Source organism: Catharus ustulatus, chromosome 14 (genome assembly GCF_009819885.2).
Source record: "Catharus ustulatus isolate bCatUst1 chromosome 14, bCatUst1.pri.v2, whole genome shotgun sequence".
Classification (NCBI taxonomy): Eukaryota; Metazoa; Chordata; class Aves; order Passeriformes; family Turdidae; genus Catharus; species Catharus ustulatus.
In genome coordinates this window covers 8,879,803-8,892,725 of record NC_046234.1, presented here as the reverse complement: position 1 = coordinate 8,892,725, position 12,923 = coordinate 8,879,803, and the positions used below count along the sequence as shown (strand labels likewise).

At 35.9% G+C, this 12,923-nt stretch overlaps 1 protein-coding gene across 1 annotated transcript in view; it reads right to left on the bottom strand.

Annotated features, from left to right (window-relative positions):
- The window catches only part of LOC117002818 (probable global transcription activator SNF2L1), a 33,204-nt gene that overhangs the window by 4,466 nt on the left and 15,815 nt on the right, over nucleotides 1-12,923 (bottom strand). Inside the window, exons 15-23 of the mRNA XM_033072274.1 lie at nucleotides 12,578-12,726; nucleotides 11,876-11,995; nucleotides 11,286-11,396; nucleotides 10,986-11,099; nucleotides 8,943-9,065; nucleotides 7,441-7,573; nucleotides 6,524-6,642; nucleotides 6,111-6,323; nucleotides 350-460 (exon numbers count right to left, since the gene is read on the bottom strand). Coding sequence (XP_032928165.1) covers nucleotides 350-460; nucleotides 6,111-6,323; nucleotides 6,524-6,642; nucleotides 7,441-7,573; nucleotides 8,943-9,065; nucleotides 10,986-11,099; nucleotides 11,286-11,396; nucleotides 11,876-11,995; nucleotides 12,578-12,726 — 1,193 coding nt within the window. The remainder of the gene's footprint in view (nucleotides 1-349; nucleotides 461-6,110; nucleotides 6,324-6,523; nucleotides 6,643-7,440; nucleotides 7,574-8,942; nucleotides 9,066-10,985; nucleotides 11,100-11,285; nucleotides 11,397-11,875; nucleotides 11,996-12,577; nucleotides 12,727-12,923) is intronic.

The window sequence follows — 12,923 nt, the reverse complement described above, 5'->3', positions numbered from 1 at the left end:
AATCTCTGAGAAGAAATTGAAGCAACGTGCAATGTACATAAGTAGGCAGAAAGTAGGCAGTGCAACTTTCTAAAATGAGTCTTCCTCTGCTACTTAAAGAACAGACTTCTCAAACAACAACAGAAAAAAAAAAAAAGGCCTCCAAACACTGTGCATTGGGAATATCTAGGAATATCTACCTGAGCAAATCTAGGAGAGCTTTGAATTGACAAATATTTCAGTTTAATCTCTCACCTCATGGTTTACACTAATGCAATCAGCGCCTACAATTATCTTTAACATTTTCTAAAAAAATATATACTTGAGTTCTACCCCACTGGAAGTAAAGTAAAGTAAGTGCTAAACATACTGCTGTAACTTTTGCTCCTCTTTTCTTCTTTTCAGCTCTTTCTTTTTCTTCAATTTCCATATTTTCTTTTTCTATTAATGATATGAGAGTATTGCAGCGTCTCTGAAACTCCTAAAGAAAGAGAACACATCAAATTCTTAAGCAAATTATACAACTTCTCTTGCTTACATAAGTATGTTCAAAATTCTTTAATTTCAAAGCACTTACATTTTCCTAAAATATTCAATAATACTAATCATTAGCTTAGTTACTATTATCTGTCTTTCCCCTCAGCGTAACCTTTAGAAACAGAAAAGGATTTATTGTCCTCCTGACAAGGAGTTTTCAGGATTGTCTTCTAAACTGATATCCCAAAGACTGATGTGAGCCTTCATCTTGGTTAATGAGGCAAATTACAGCCTGCCAGCATAGTATGCCAGATTTTAGGAAAGAGGTCTTAAGTAGATCTTTAAAGCAGAGAGAAAAGGAAGCAAAGCTATCTCAAGCAATACTTTTCTGTGGCAAGCAGACTAGGGTGGGGTTTTTTGTGAAAAGACACAGTTGCAAAATTGCCCAAAAATCTATTCAGTCCTAAATCGTGAACTCATTGCCTTATTGTTATTCAAACAGGACCCAAGAGACAGTAGGTCCTAAATGCTCTTAGCATCAAGACTTGTAAGCCATCTGAAAGCCATCAGGACTAAACTCCATAAGGCTGTTTACACATTAAAAAATATTTCCAATACAACTCAAAACATCTGCATTGCAGTTACTAATGGCTTAATAGAACTCCCTTGACTTGAACAGTTTCTTGTACCCCATTTAAAAGAAAAAGATCTCTCACAAAACACCTGACAGTGCCTATTTTTGTTATAATTATTCAGTATATTCTATGTACTGTTGAAAATATGATTCCATGGGCTTTTCTTTCCAACACAAAGCAGGAAGCTTTCTTCTGAAGAAAAAAAAAGCCCAAAAAATATGTCTCATCTCTGCTAAACTCAGTGAAGCCATTTTTGAAACATATGCTATCCTGGAATTACCTAGCAGCATGTATCTTGACAATGAGTCCATTTGCAATGAAGTGAACAGGTGACCTTTCTGCCCAGAAATTAGTCTCTATTTTCTCAGCATCTGTAAACTGGATATTGCCTCAGCTATCATGGTCCATCATGGCAATGGGTAAGATGGCCTCTGTGCTCTCCTGACCCTGAACCTTCTCAAACCAGCAGGCACAGGACTCATCTTTAAGACATTTAAACCCTCAAGCTTAACCACATTCTCCTCAAGCTTAACCACATTCTTTAACTCACATTCTTCAAATTCTACAGGTTCTACAGATCACTCTACAAAGGATGCTCCATGGCCTTGGGCAAAAACTGTGTACAGTAATTTCACGATTATAAGCCGCACTGATTATAAGCCGCACTTCTGGGTTTCAGCAACTTTTTGGTTTTTGTCCATACATAAGCCGCACCTGATTATAAGCCGCATGTTACAATACAGAGTGTGATAAAAGGTGTCTGTTCTATCACCATCTGTTGAGGGTGGGGACAGTGATCCTTATCTCAATGGCAGATAATTTGCTAATGGGCCATCCATTGAAACCAGGCAGGGCATTGTTCTTTATCTTTTCACACCCCATTCTTCCTCCAGCCAGTCATTGTCTGCTAATGGCCATTGAGTCCCACTGTGTGACTGATAAAATTACTGCATCCCATTGAAAGTTGCTCCAGCCAGGGGGAAGAGCCCAACATTTCTTACCAAGATAAAAACAGAGGTTTTGGGACAATAAGGTAGCCCCTTTCTCCACTGGACTCCAGAGGAAAACTGGATTTCTCCACATCACCACTGGACCTCCAGAGGGAAACTGCACCTTCTGCAGGAGCACTGCTCCAACTGAGCCACATCTGTCACGGCAGGAGGATGCAGCCACCATTTAATGGGATTGCTGCCAACACCCTGCCTGACGGTGTCAGGTTGTACTCTGACTGTGTCAGGGTTTGGAGTTTGTTTCTTTGTAGTACTGTATTTCTATTTTAATTTCCCTAGAAAAGAACTGTTATTCCTAATTCCCATATTTTTGCCTGAAAGCCCCTTGATTTCAAAATTATAATAATTTGGAGAGAGGGAGTTTGCATTCTCCATTTCAAAGAGAAACTCCTGCCTTTCTCAGCAGACACCTGTCCTCCAAACTAAAACAGCAACTTTTCGTTCTTTGTCCATATATAAGCCGCACCTGATTATAAGCCGCACTTTGGGTTCGGACCAAAATTTTAGTCAAAATGGTGCGGCTTATAATGGTGAAATTACTGTAGTTCAGAATGGACACAGAGAATCCTACCACCACTTGAGTTCTTTTTATCAGGTACACACACACAAAAACCTTCAGGACATTTTTCTTTATAACCACCTTCCAGAAATGTTCCAGTGTCACGCCTGTAGCTTCACCAACAGAGTACTGTAGTAAGTCACTTTTATCACATCCCTGTAGCAATAACTCCCTCCAGTAAAGGTTAAACCACGAATTAGGGTGCCATGCTTGTGCCCTGGTATGTGACAGTCCTTCTGGAGCTAAAATGCTCTCACTTCAATCAATAAACTCCCTCAATTTCGATCCAAACAACAACTTTTAGATAAAAAAGCATCAACTCTGAACAAAGTTGAGTTCAAACCATCCCAACATATATTGCAACCCCAAACATAGAACAATAAAGAGCTTCTGTCCTAAAAACCTACATTCTACAGATGAACAGAGATGAAAAAAAACCCAAAACAGAATGAGGATTGTCAATGTGACAGAAGTATTGTACATAATTTAAATTTGTGTATATTGCACTGAGACTTAGGAGCTGAGGTAAAGAGTGACGACAAAATGCTTCATCATGACCATCATAATCTGGATTTTTTTCTAGCATTTGAGAAATGGGATAGTGTTGAACTCAAAATAAGAAACTAATCAGAAAGGACTAAGAAATAACCTTGATCCATTTGCCTCAGGCACTCAGAAAGATCCTCCTCTTTTCTGGGGACAAATGCTTGCATAAATACATTTATAAAGTGTTCAGGTTCATGGTTAGACTTTCCAGATGTACTACTGCTCCAAAGCATCTGCTGTGGACAGAGGATGGACTCAAAAATTTTCTCTGGAGAATCACAGAATCAGGTGACAGTAAGATGTGACATGCACAGGTTTCTTGTACACCCACCATGAAAAAGAACCTGAGGGATAATTCCGGGACTAAGCTACTGAAATCTCAATATGGACTACTGCCTTCCATTTTAGAATTACAAAAATACATTTACTTAAAATGCCTTGCACTTTCAGAGATGAGTTTTTATTTCGTGAGGTCTGATACTTTTCTCTTTAGGATGGAAAGAGAGAAGATGTACTTTGTTCACCCCCTCACAGCTATAAAGACCTGGATTGCAATAAATAAGATGGGAGCACTGAACCATTGCCTTCCGCATGGCTGGAGGCAGAGATGCTGACTTGGGAGCAGAGGCAGCCCTCAGCTCTGTCCACAGGCCTGGGTATTCCTGCATTTACAAGGAGTAATTTGTCTTATGCTGGGGAGTGTTTGCAGAAAGCTAAAAGAGAATATGTGTAATTTATGACTTCAGAGAACACATACATGCTTCACTACTGCCATGATATTTTACATTCTTCCCACATGGACATAAATTGGGAAAAAACCAAACCTGCGCTCAATTTAAAAAGCAAAAAAGAAAAATTACAGTCTTAGGCAAAAATCTTTAAGAACTTACATTTTGGGTAAACCATTTGATTTTGAAATAATTAAAGGAAGCAGAAGAATTTGTTTTTCAAATGAGAAATCTTCAGGAGAACAAATGGAAATAATGGAAGATAAATTAGCTATTTATATGGAATTCAAGAGACATCTAGTGGTTAGAACACAAAGCTTTCTCAAGGAGCCTGCTAAGCCCTGTTCAGAATTATGCTGCCTTTTTTATCTTGTTTCATATGAGTTTAAATGAACACATTGAATTTCAGCATTTTAGGAAGCTTTCTCCCCTTTCACTGAACTTATTTATTCCTCTATAAATATCTGTATTTATATTTCATTCATTATTATTATCATGTGATTTTCCAGCACATTTCTTTACCAAAAAAAAAAAATAAAATAAAATCACTGAAGTAGAGCAAAATGGACCCACAGAAATTAATACCTCCACAAATGTCAGGATATTAGAATATATCAGCTACATTACTAAACCATACAGAACATGATAATTTAGAACATTTCAGAAAATTAAATGTACATTGAAAGTGAAAGATTAAGTTTGTATTTCCATAATATTCTTTTTCACAATGCAGTAACAGGAAAACTAAAATTATTAATGAATAGAATTTTAAAAGAAAACCTAAGCCAAAAGATTCACTATATTCCCAGAGTCTCAGTTTCATCATTAAGACACCACAGAACATATTTCCACACTTGAGCAAATGATTTCTATCCCCTTTAAAGGAAGTATTCTGAACATAAGGATCAGCAAGACTTAAACTGAGTATTTAACTCTACCCCTGACAACTATATATTAACTAGTATTAAACGCTGAGCTACATTTTTAATTTCTAGTACCCATTTCTATGATTTATTTAAATGGATACCTGCATAGACAACTTAAAAAACTTCTTAATGTACTAAATTTTGCAGGTTTCTCTCTTTATGGACATAATTTTAAAATCCAGTATTTCTTCAAGCAGACATTTTAGTAAGAAACACTTGTAATTCTTTTAAATTAAGGGCTAACTGCTGCACTATCCAGAAACACTTCAACTGCTGAAATATCAAGTAAGAAGTGTATTGCATAATTATACATAGTACTGGGAAAAGCAAATATACCTACCTGTTCAAATACACATTTTAAATATTTTATCTTATGCTTTATTTATTCTTAGTACAGTACTCAGAAGGAACATTCTTTCAGATAAATGAATCCTAAAGCCAGAAAATGAAGACAAACAACAAGTAGAAAGAACTGAACAAAACTTTTGGGGCAGATCCAACAGCTTTTTATCACTGAAAGAGTTCTGTGTTCTGATGTTGGTATCTACACACCTTAACATTTGCAACCACCAAAGCTTCTTTTAATGCTATCAATTCCTGCTTAATGACTAAATTAAAAATTAATGGCTCTGCTCTAAATTTCTGAATAGTAGCCTACTTGCTATTAACCTTGTATTATATTCTCTACATAGGAACAAAATATCCAGTAATGTATACCTAAAGAAATTTAAGCACTTGCCTGGGATAATCCACATTGACAACTACAAAGCACATTTTAAACCTATTGCTTCAATAATTAATTTCTCTGTGAATCATCAATTTTCCCCATGTTGTTAGAAATTATATACTGTATTAGAAAAGCTGCTCCCTTCTCCAAGTATACTATCAGATGTTTTCAGTTGTTAATATTATCCAACAACTCTAAAAAAAGTCATATTTTAAGAGACATTGTTTGGTAAAAAACTCAGTTTGCAATAAAAGTAACAAGGATATTTGTAAGTCTAGTCTACCTCTGCATTAATCCCTTTGGGTAGCATGAGACTTCAGTTTGGCAAGTATTCTAATCTGTTTCTTTCAGTTGTATTGTGGTTTTTCTGTACTAAGGCAAAAAGTTACTTAAAAAAATATGAAAAGAAAACCCAAAGTTATTCTAACAGCATTTGTTTCCTAAACAAATTTTATGTGGTGGTGCCTAAAAAAAAGAACAGGATAGCTCATGTCATGCCCCAGTCCCTGTGAGTGGTACCTACCATCGCAGTTCTGGATTTGATAAACCAGTCGAACCTGAACTGAGGAGCGTTGCGCACGCACTGCCTCAGCTCCTCGTACACATTCTCCTTGTCAAAGCCCATTTTGTGTAACATACAGATCAAAAATCTGTCTTCTTCTTCTGTGTAATTTTTCCCTTTGTTTGTTCCATACTGAATACGCAGCTGATGAAAAGGTGCTTTGTACCTTGCAATCTGAATGCAAAACAAAGATACGGAATAATAAACATACAATGCTACATCAAGGAATTACTACATGATACTGTAAATCACTGCTAGATGGTATACTACCTATGCTGCATAAAAAGACAGAACTCTCATCTCCAATTATTCCTTTTCTGAAGGAATTTTTGGAAGAAGTCAGCTGCAGAAAACAAACAAACTTGAATAATTACTTTGGCATCAAGGGCTTTCTTGATACTGATCCTCCGCTGAATTCTTGCCTCTCCTCGTTCAATCTGAGCCATAATCCTCTCAATGTCCTGCAGTTCATTACAACGTTCCCAGAAAACAGCTAAAAACACAAAATTTAATATAATATTGTTTAATACAATCTTTTCCTCTGCTCTTACAACTTTACTTTCAAGATACTCTGGGAAAAAAAAGAATTTAGCTTGTGGTTCCATTAAATTTCCAACAGTGAGCTAATGCTCTCCAGCTTACTATGACAGCCAAAAAATAAGCTTGCACTGACTCTTTATTTGGTATCTTTAAAAGTTAACTGCAAGTAAAGGCTTAGTAAAAATTCTAAAAAAATTTACATGCAACATAATTAATTGCAAAATAAAATCAACACTGTGAAGGGAACTCTTGTGGAGCTCTTCCTTTTTAACCACAGTTAGAATATCGCAAAGTGGATTTTATGAAGGTGTTTAGTAAAGTTACATTCAAGGGTGAAAGAGGAAGAAATCTCAAAAGCACTGTGTAAATACAAAAGACAAAGATACAGTGTTCTAGGTAAGATAGCAGAGATACAGCATAAAGAAGCATTATAAGGTAATATATAGTTGGCACTATAAGGCAGATTCACAATTTCACATGTCCATGTTTTCAGTGAGAATTAACTATGTCAAATTCTAAATCTTGACTAAGGAGGGCTAAAGGCAGCTGGAAGCATTAGTAACATGCTGCAAAATCAACCTTTTTAATAGAATTAAGTCTGTTGAAAAAAAAGAAAATTGCATACTTTAGCAACAAAAAAAATCTTAAATGCATCCAAATTCTCTACCTCGTAATTTTACAAGAACATGAAGCAAAAATCATGGCAATACTCTGGTACTAGAAAATGAGAACATTTCAAAATATCACAAACCTGAATACTCAATGACCTCCTCAGGTGACTTTCCTTCCACCTCACGGGCAATATTGTCTATATCATCACGACCATATTTCTCATTAGCTTTAATAAATTGGTTAAAATCTCTTTTATTCCAGTTTGTAAAACCCTGTAAGTAGCAAGAGATCAAAAAGGCATTATCAGGTCAAAGGGAAGAATTTTACAAAATTTTGATTTATGTATGTACCATTTTGCCCCTGTGCAACACGACATAATTACAGTGGCTAATGGTCTTTCAGGATTTCCATGAACTTGCATTATCCAGGGCTTATTACTGAATCATTAGAAGTCTAAAGAGTTATTTTTGGGCATGACTCCACGTGCATTAGTAAGAGCTTTTTATCCTTTCTTTTACAAGTTTTTGTGGTATTTCTCCAAAGAAACAAGATCAGTGACAGTGGCACTTCTGCATATACAAGCACCACACTTCAGAGGACTACAAGGTACAGCAATGCAAGTGTCATCACAAGTTCTTAGAGCAGTGCAAGGATCTAAAGCAAGAGCTCCTACTTCAGACATTTACAAACCTGGAACCAGACAAACAGCTGGATGAAAGCATAAGTATGTCAAGAAAAGATCTCTAGTCCAAAAAGATGCAATCAAATGGAAACTCCAAAGCACTGTCAAACAGAGAATTTGTTATGAACCAAAGAAATCAATCCAAAACTGAACAAGCGAGATGCAATGCACAAAAAATCATCCAAGAAAGAGACGTTACAATTTAAAGACAGGGAAAGCAGAAAATGCCAAGAACAAACAGATCACGTGTCTGCACAATAATCTGGATTGCATCGAGTTTCCTTCATCACAGAAATGTATTTACAAGGAACTTTGCCAGTTCTCCAGTTGAGTAAGCTCACTCCTCAATGAGCATGTTCAGAGTGAGACTGATATATACAACAATCGTGACCTTTTTGTCCCCAATTCCTTCACTGTAAACTTTCTCCTCAACAATCACCTTTTAATAAGCCCACTCAGCAGGATAATCAGCCAAAAGCTCAAGGAACTAGTCAGTGACAGAAATTCAGTCCCAGTATAGAAAGAATATACCTCACAACTCGATTGGGACAAAATTAACGAATGTGACATGCCTTAGACACCTGCATAGACACCATGTATGTTGACACAGGCTTGTCCTGATTCAAACCCTTTTTGATTTAAAAAAACCACACAAACTTTATGCATGTACAAGAAACCCACTCATTGGATTTCTGCAGTACTGCTGGGTACTACATCTACTACACAAGCTGTTGCCTCAGATATTTCAAGGACTTTCAAGGAAACAGTAGATGACCAAGATGTAAACTTGTTCAAGGGCAGGAAAGGTCCCTCAAAGCAAAATCAATCAAAATCATTACATGTTCTGTGCTTTTTTCTTTCAATAACACCAGCATACCTTTCCTGTGTGTACTTACCATTATTTATATTCCACACTAGCAAAAACATATGATGAAATACTTCAGTTGATTTTATTTTACCTGTGTTAGAAGCTTTTCTTTCTCTTCACTTTCCTCAGTATTCAGAGGCATAGACTCATCTATCTTCTTCTGTTCCTCCTTTTGTACCTGAGCTGCATTTGGAAGGTCAGGATTCCTGGGGACCTAAAATCAGGGGTATCAAAAAGCAGTAGTGCAGCAATGCTATTTCAAAGACTGCATTTTAAAAGCACTAATCTGCACAAGTTACCAAATGTGCTCTACCTAGCTTCAGATCTTATTGTTTAAATCCCTCCTCCCAAAAATAGGACTGGATTTAACTTTTAAGTTCATTATGCCCTGAACCCACCTCTCCTGCACACAATGACTTTGGGATATTGTGAGAGGCAAAGCTGTCACAGGTCACTGATTTCAGTGGTACTTCTCACTAGCAAAGAACCTGCTTTCCTATATCCATTGGTTTAGAATGTTTTATAACTACAGTGAGACAATAAATTCTGCCAGGTTTACTGTAAAGCCACGCACACTGCCCAAGTAGGTACCAGACACACCACACCATGCAGACAAAAACAAGCCACATTTTATCTTGTCCCTCTCCACACTGACCATTTTTAGTATTTGTGACCTTTAAATTGTACTCCAATTCCACTGCACACAACAGCAAACAAGTCAGAAACCAGTATCTAGTAAAAGTTTAGTAGACCTTACTTATTCCTGCAGCAAAAGGCAGTGGAAGATACAAACTGTTAAGCCAGTTTTAATATGTGAGAAATCTTCTTGACTTTACTGGTTTAAATAAAGACTGACACATAAAGCTTGGTCTCTGCCTATTGGTTACCTTCTGATACTGTTTGTGGCAGTTTTCAGTTTTAATAATAAACTCTCTTCAGATAGGATGTTATACTTCCATTTCAAAGGCAAACAAATTTAATTATATTTATCACTTTCACCACCAACAAACACCCATATTAACCTTTTAAGATAACAACTATTCATGTCCAACCTTTCCAGGCTGACAGGTTTCCATAACAGCTCTGAAACACCTCTTTTGACATGCATATTGTCAACATTAGCAATTCTCTCATCCTTTTTTGTTGGAGCATTAATTAAATAAGTTATTTTCCTAACTAATTATATACTTATCTTAATTCTATCCTGACATCCCATGAAATTCTTTTGGCTGCAAATAAGATTCCAAAAAACCTTTTGTTTTTCCTTAAAAATATATTTTGCTGATATTAGTTCTCCTCTCTGGTAGCACCAATTTTCTATCTGTTGCTTTGTATGACAATTTTATATTCTCCAACACATTTTATAGGTGAGGTATTTTTCTTGCTGCAACCTGCCATGAAACCCAAGGGTTTTTAAAGCAAGTTACAGACACGTCTGGCTGGAAGTAGAGAATCCATTTGGTTTACTCAGTCAATACTGATCCAAGTAAGGATAACCAACATTAAAACAGAATCTGTTCACTGCTTGTCCAGTAATGTCAGCAGGGAAAAGGGAGAAATTCAGTTAAGGCACATGAAGAAAAAATAAAAGGAAAAGAGAGAAGTCTGTTTTCTGGTTTCCTTTTTGTAGTAGTAATGCATTCAGACTTCTCCATGCCTTTAAACACCTTTTCAAATCCCACACAAATCTAAGGAAAATTGATGTCATTTTACCTACCTTCATATGAACACAAAGTCACTATTATTTTAAGTTATTTTCTAAATACGACATATGAAAGTTTTTATTAAAAAAGTCATACTCTTGAAGGTGACTTAATATTAACTGAATTTTCCTCACCTTAGGCCACATGTCACACATTTGGTTTTGAGTATATGAAGCATCAGAACTGTCTTTTTTCTACTCTATTTTATTGTTATGAATCCACCACAAAACACAAAGTTACACAGATACAGAATTTCTAGTGAAGGAAAGAATGACAGATTTTTTCTTCTCAGTTGAACAGAAACAGAAGAACAGAGGCTTTAAGCCATTTCTTTCACAAAAACTTAAAAAGTCAAGGTTGCAGGTTGCAACAAATTTACTAATAGGAATACAAATATATTACACTGACTTGAAAAGAAAAAAATGCATTACCTTATATCCTATAGTTTTACGGTAATACAGAATTTCTTTTTCCAGAAGTTCAAATAACCGTGGTGGGAAAAACTGAAAATCCTGAATATTTGGTTGTTTTGGAGGTCGTGGAGCCTTCAAAAATATACAGATAAATCAACATTATAGAAGCTTAACTTTTCTGCACATAAACTACCATAATTCAGCAACAGTAGCAATCTTTGACTTTGGAAATATACAGGGGTAGAGCAGGAGATGTGGCACAGGAGTAGAGGAGCAAATCAACAACATAAAACCCTTCCATATTTGCCAACTTCTTACCTTTGGGACTTTTGGTTCACTGACACGTAGGGCTTCTCTGAAATAAGCATCCACTGCATAATTGGCCTTGCGTTCTCTTTTTGGAGGCTCAATCCATTCCATCATGCTCAGCTAAACACAGAACAGAATAAAAAGCTACTTAAAGCAACTGTTTGTTTCCCTAAAGTCACAAGAATAGTGGCTAATATGGCACTGCAAAACAGGAATGTATTTTTGCACAGCAAATCTAATGATTGTGCTTAATAATTTGGATACTACAATAGAGCTCAAAAATAAGCTAGAAATTATAGCTCATTATAACAAGTATTTAAGTGCTCAAAAATAATACACAAGTAAGGCAGTGCAGTGGCAAGTACAGATTCTTTTACAGTATTTTAAGTATTTCAGACCTGAGTAGGGTTATGATAAAAACAGTGGGGTTGAAAGTAGTTTAACAAAAATTCAGAATATTAATGCTTGGGCAGAGCCAAGTGAATTTCTCAATAGGTCCTTACTTCTCTAGAACCTAGAAGCCCTCAATCATAACATTTATAGTCTGGCTTTTATGCTTGCACCTCTGAACTGAAGTCTTAAATGGTATGAAAAATTACCTTTTGTTTTTCTCTGTAATCTTCACCTTCGAAGTTGTATAAGCTCATCTCTGTGTCCATAGTGAAATTTCGTAGGGAGCTCTCTCCCATTTTCTGCAATCGTTCATTCATTTCAGCTGTCTAAAAAGAGAGGAAGATATTTTTAGGTTCACTCAAGCTATTTTATCTTTTCTGCAAAAACAGCTTTCATCACTACTACAACATTCTCAACATCTTTTTCCGATTTTAACTTTTACTTACATTTTCCTCTAAAGAGAGGTACCCATTTTCCTTTTCAATTTAGAGCAATTTGACTTCAAGACTCTCCATTAAAGTAAATTTATTATGCAGGGATGTAATCCTACAACTGTAGAATTTAACATTAAAATTTAAATAAAATTTATGCCCATCTCCTTGGAGCTGAAATGGCAGTTCATTTTTTCATAGAGCTATTTATTACCTAATGAAGCTCCATAAAGACTTTGTGTCTATCAGAATTGTTGGCATTCAACTTACATTTTCTAAAACACCAAAAAATAAGTAGTGCTTAAGATATGATGCATGAACCTTGAAAATAATTACAATCACTAATTCCACTTCTTCAAAACTTTCATAATACTTAAAATCTGCACAAATAGTAGAGTACTAATAGATTTACACAATCAGATCTCATTCCATTTTGTGCATATGTATTTTGAATTCCATATTAAACAGTTCTCTTACCTTCTTTTCCCCTCTTTCTAAAATAGTAGTTATATCTTCCTCTGTCAGCTCACTGTCTTTGGAAGCAAACACATGCGTGGCTCCATGCCGGATCATCTGCAGCATTTCATCTTTTGCCAGTTTGTTGGACTGTTGGTCTATAAGCCTTCCTACAATCACAAGGAATGTGGTGGAAGTTATAATATGGGAGTTCTAGTAGGACAATTCAAGCAGTGGATTTTTTTTACTTCACTGACAGAACAAGAAAGGAAAAACAGAACAACTATACAAAAAAATACATTTCATTTGAGATGAGAATAAATGGAAGTCAGGAACTTTGGGGAAAATTAAAAAAACAACTTTGACT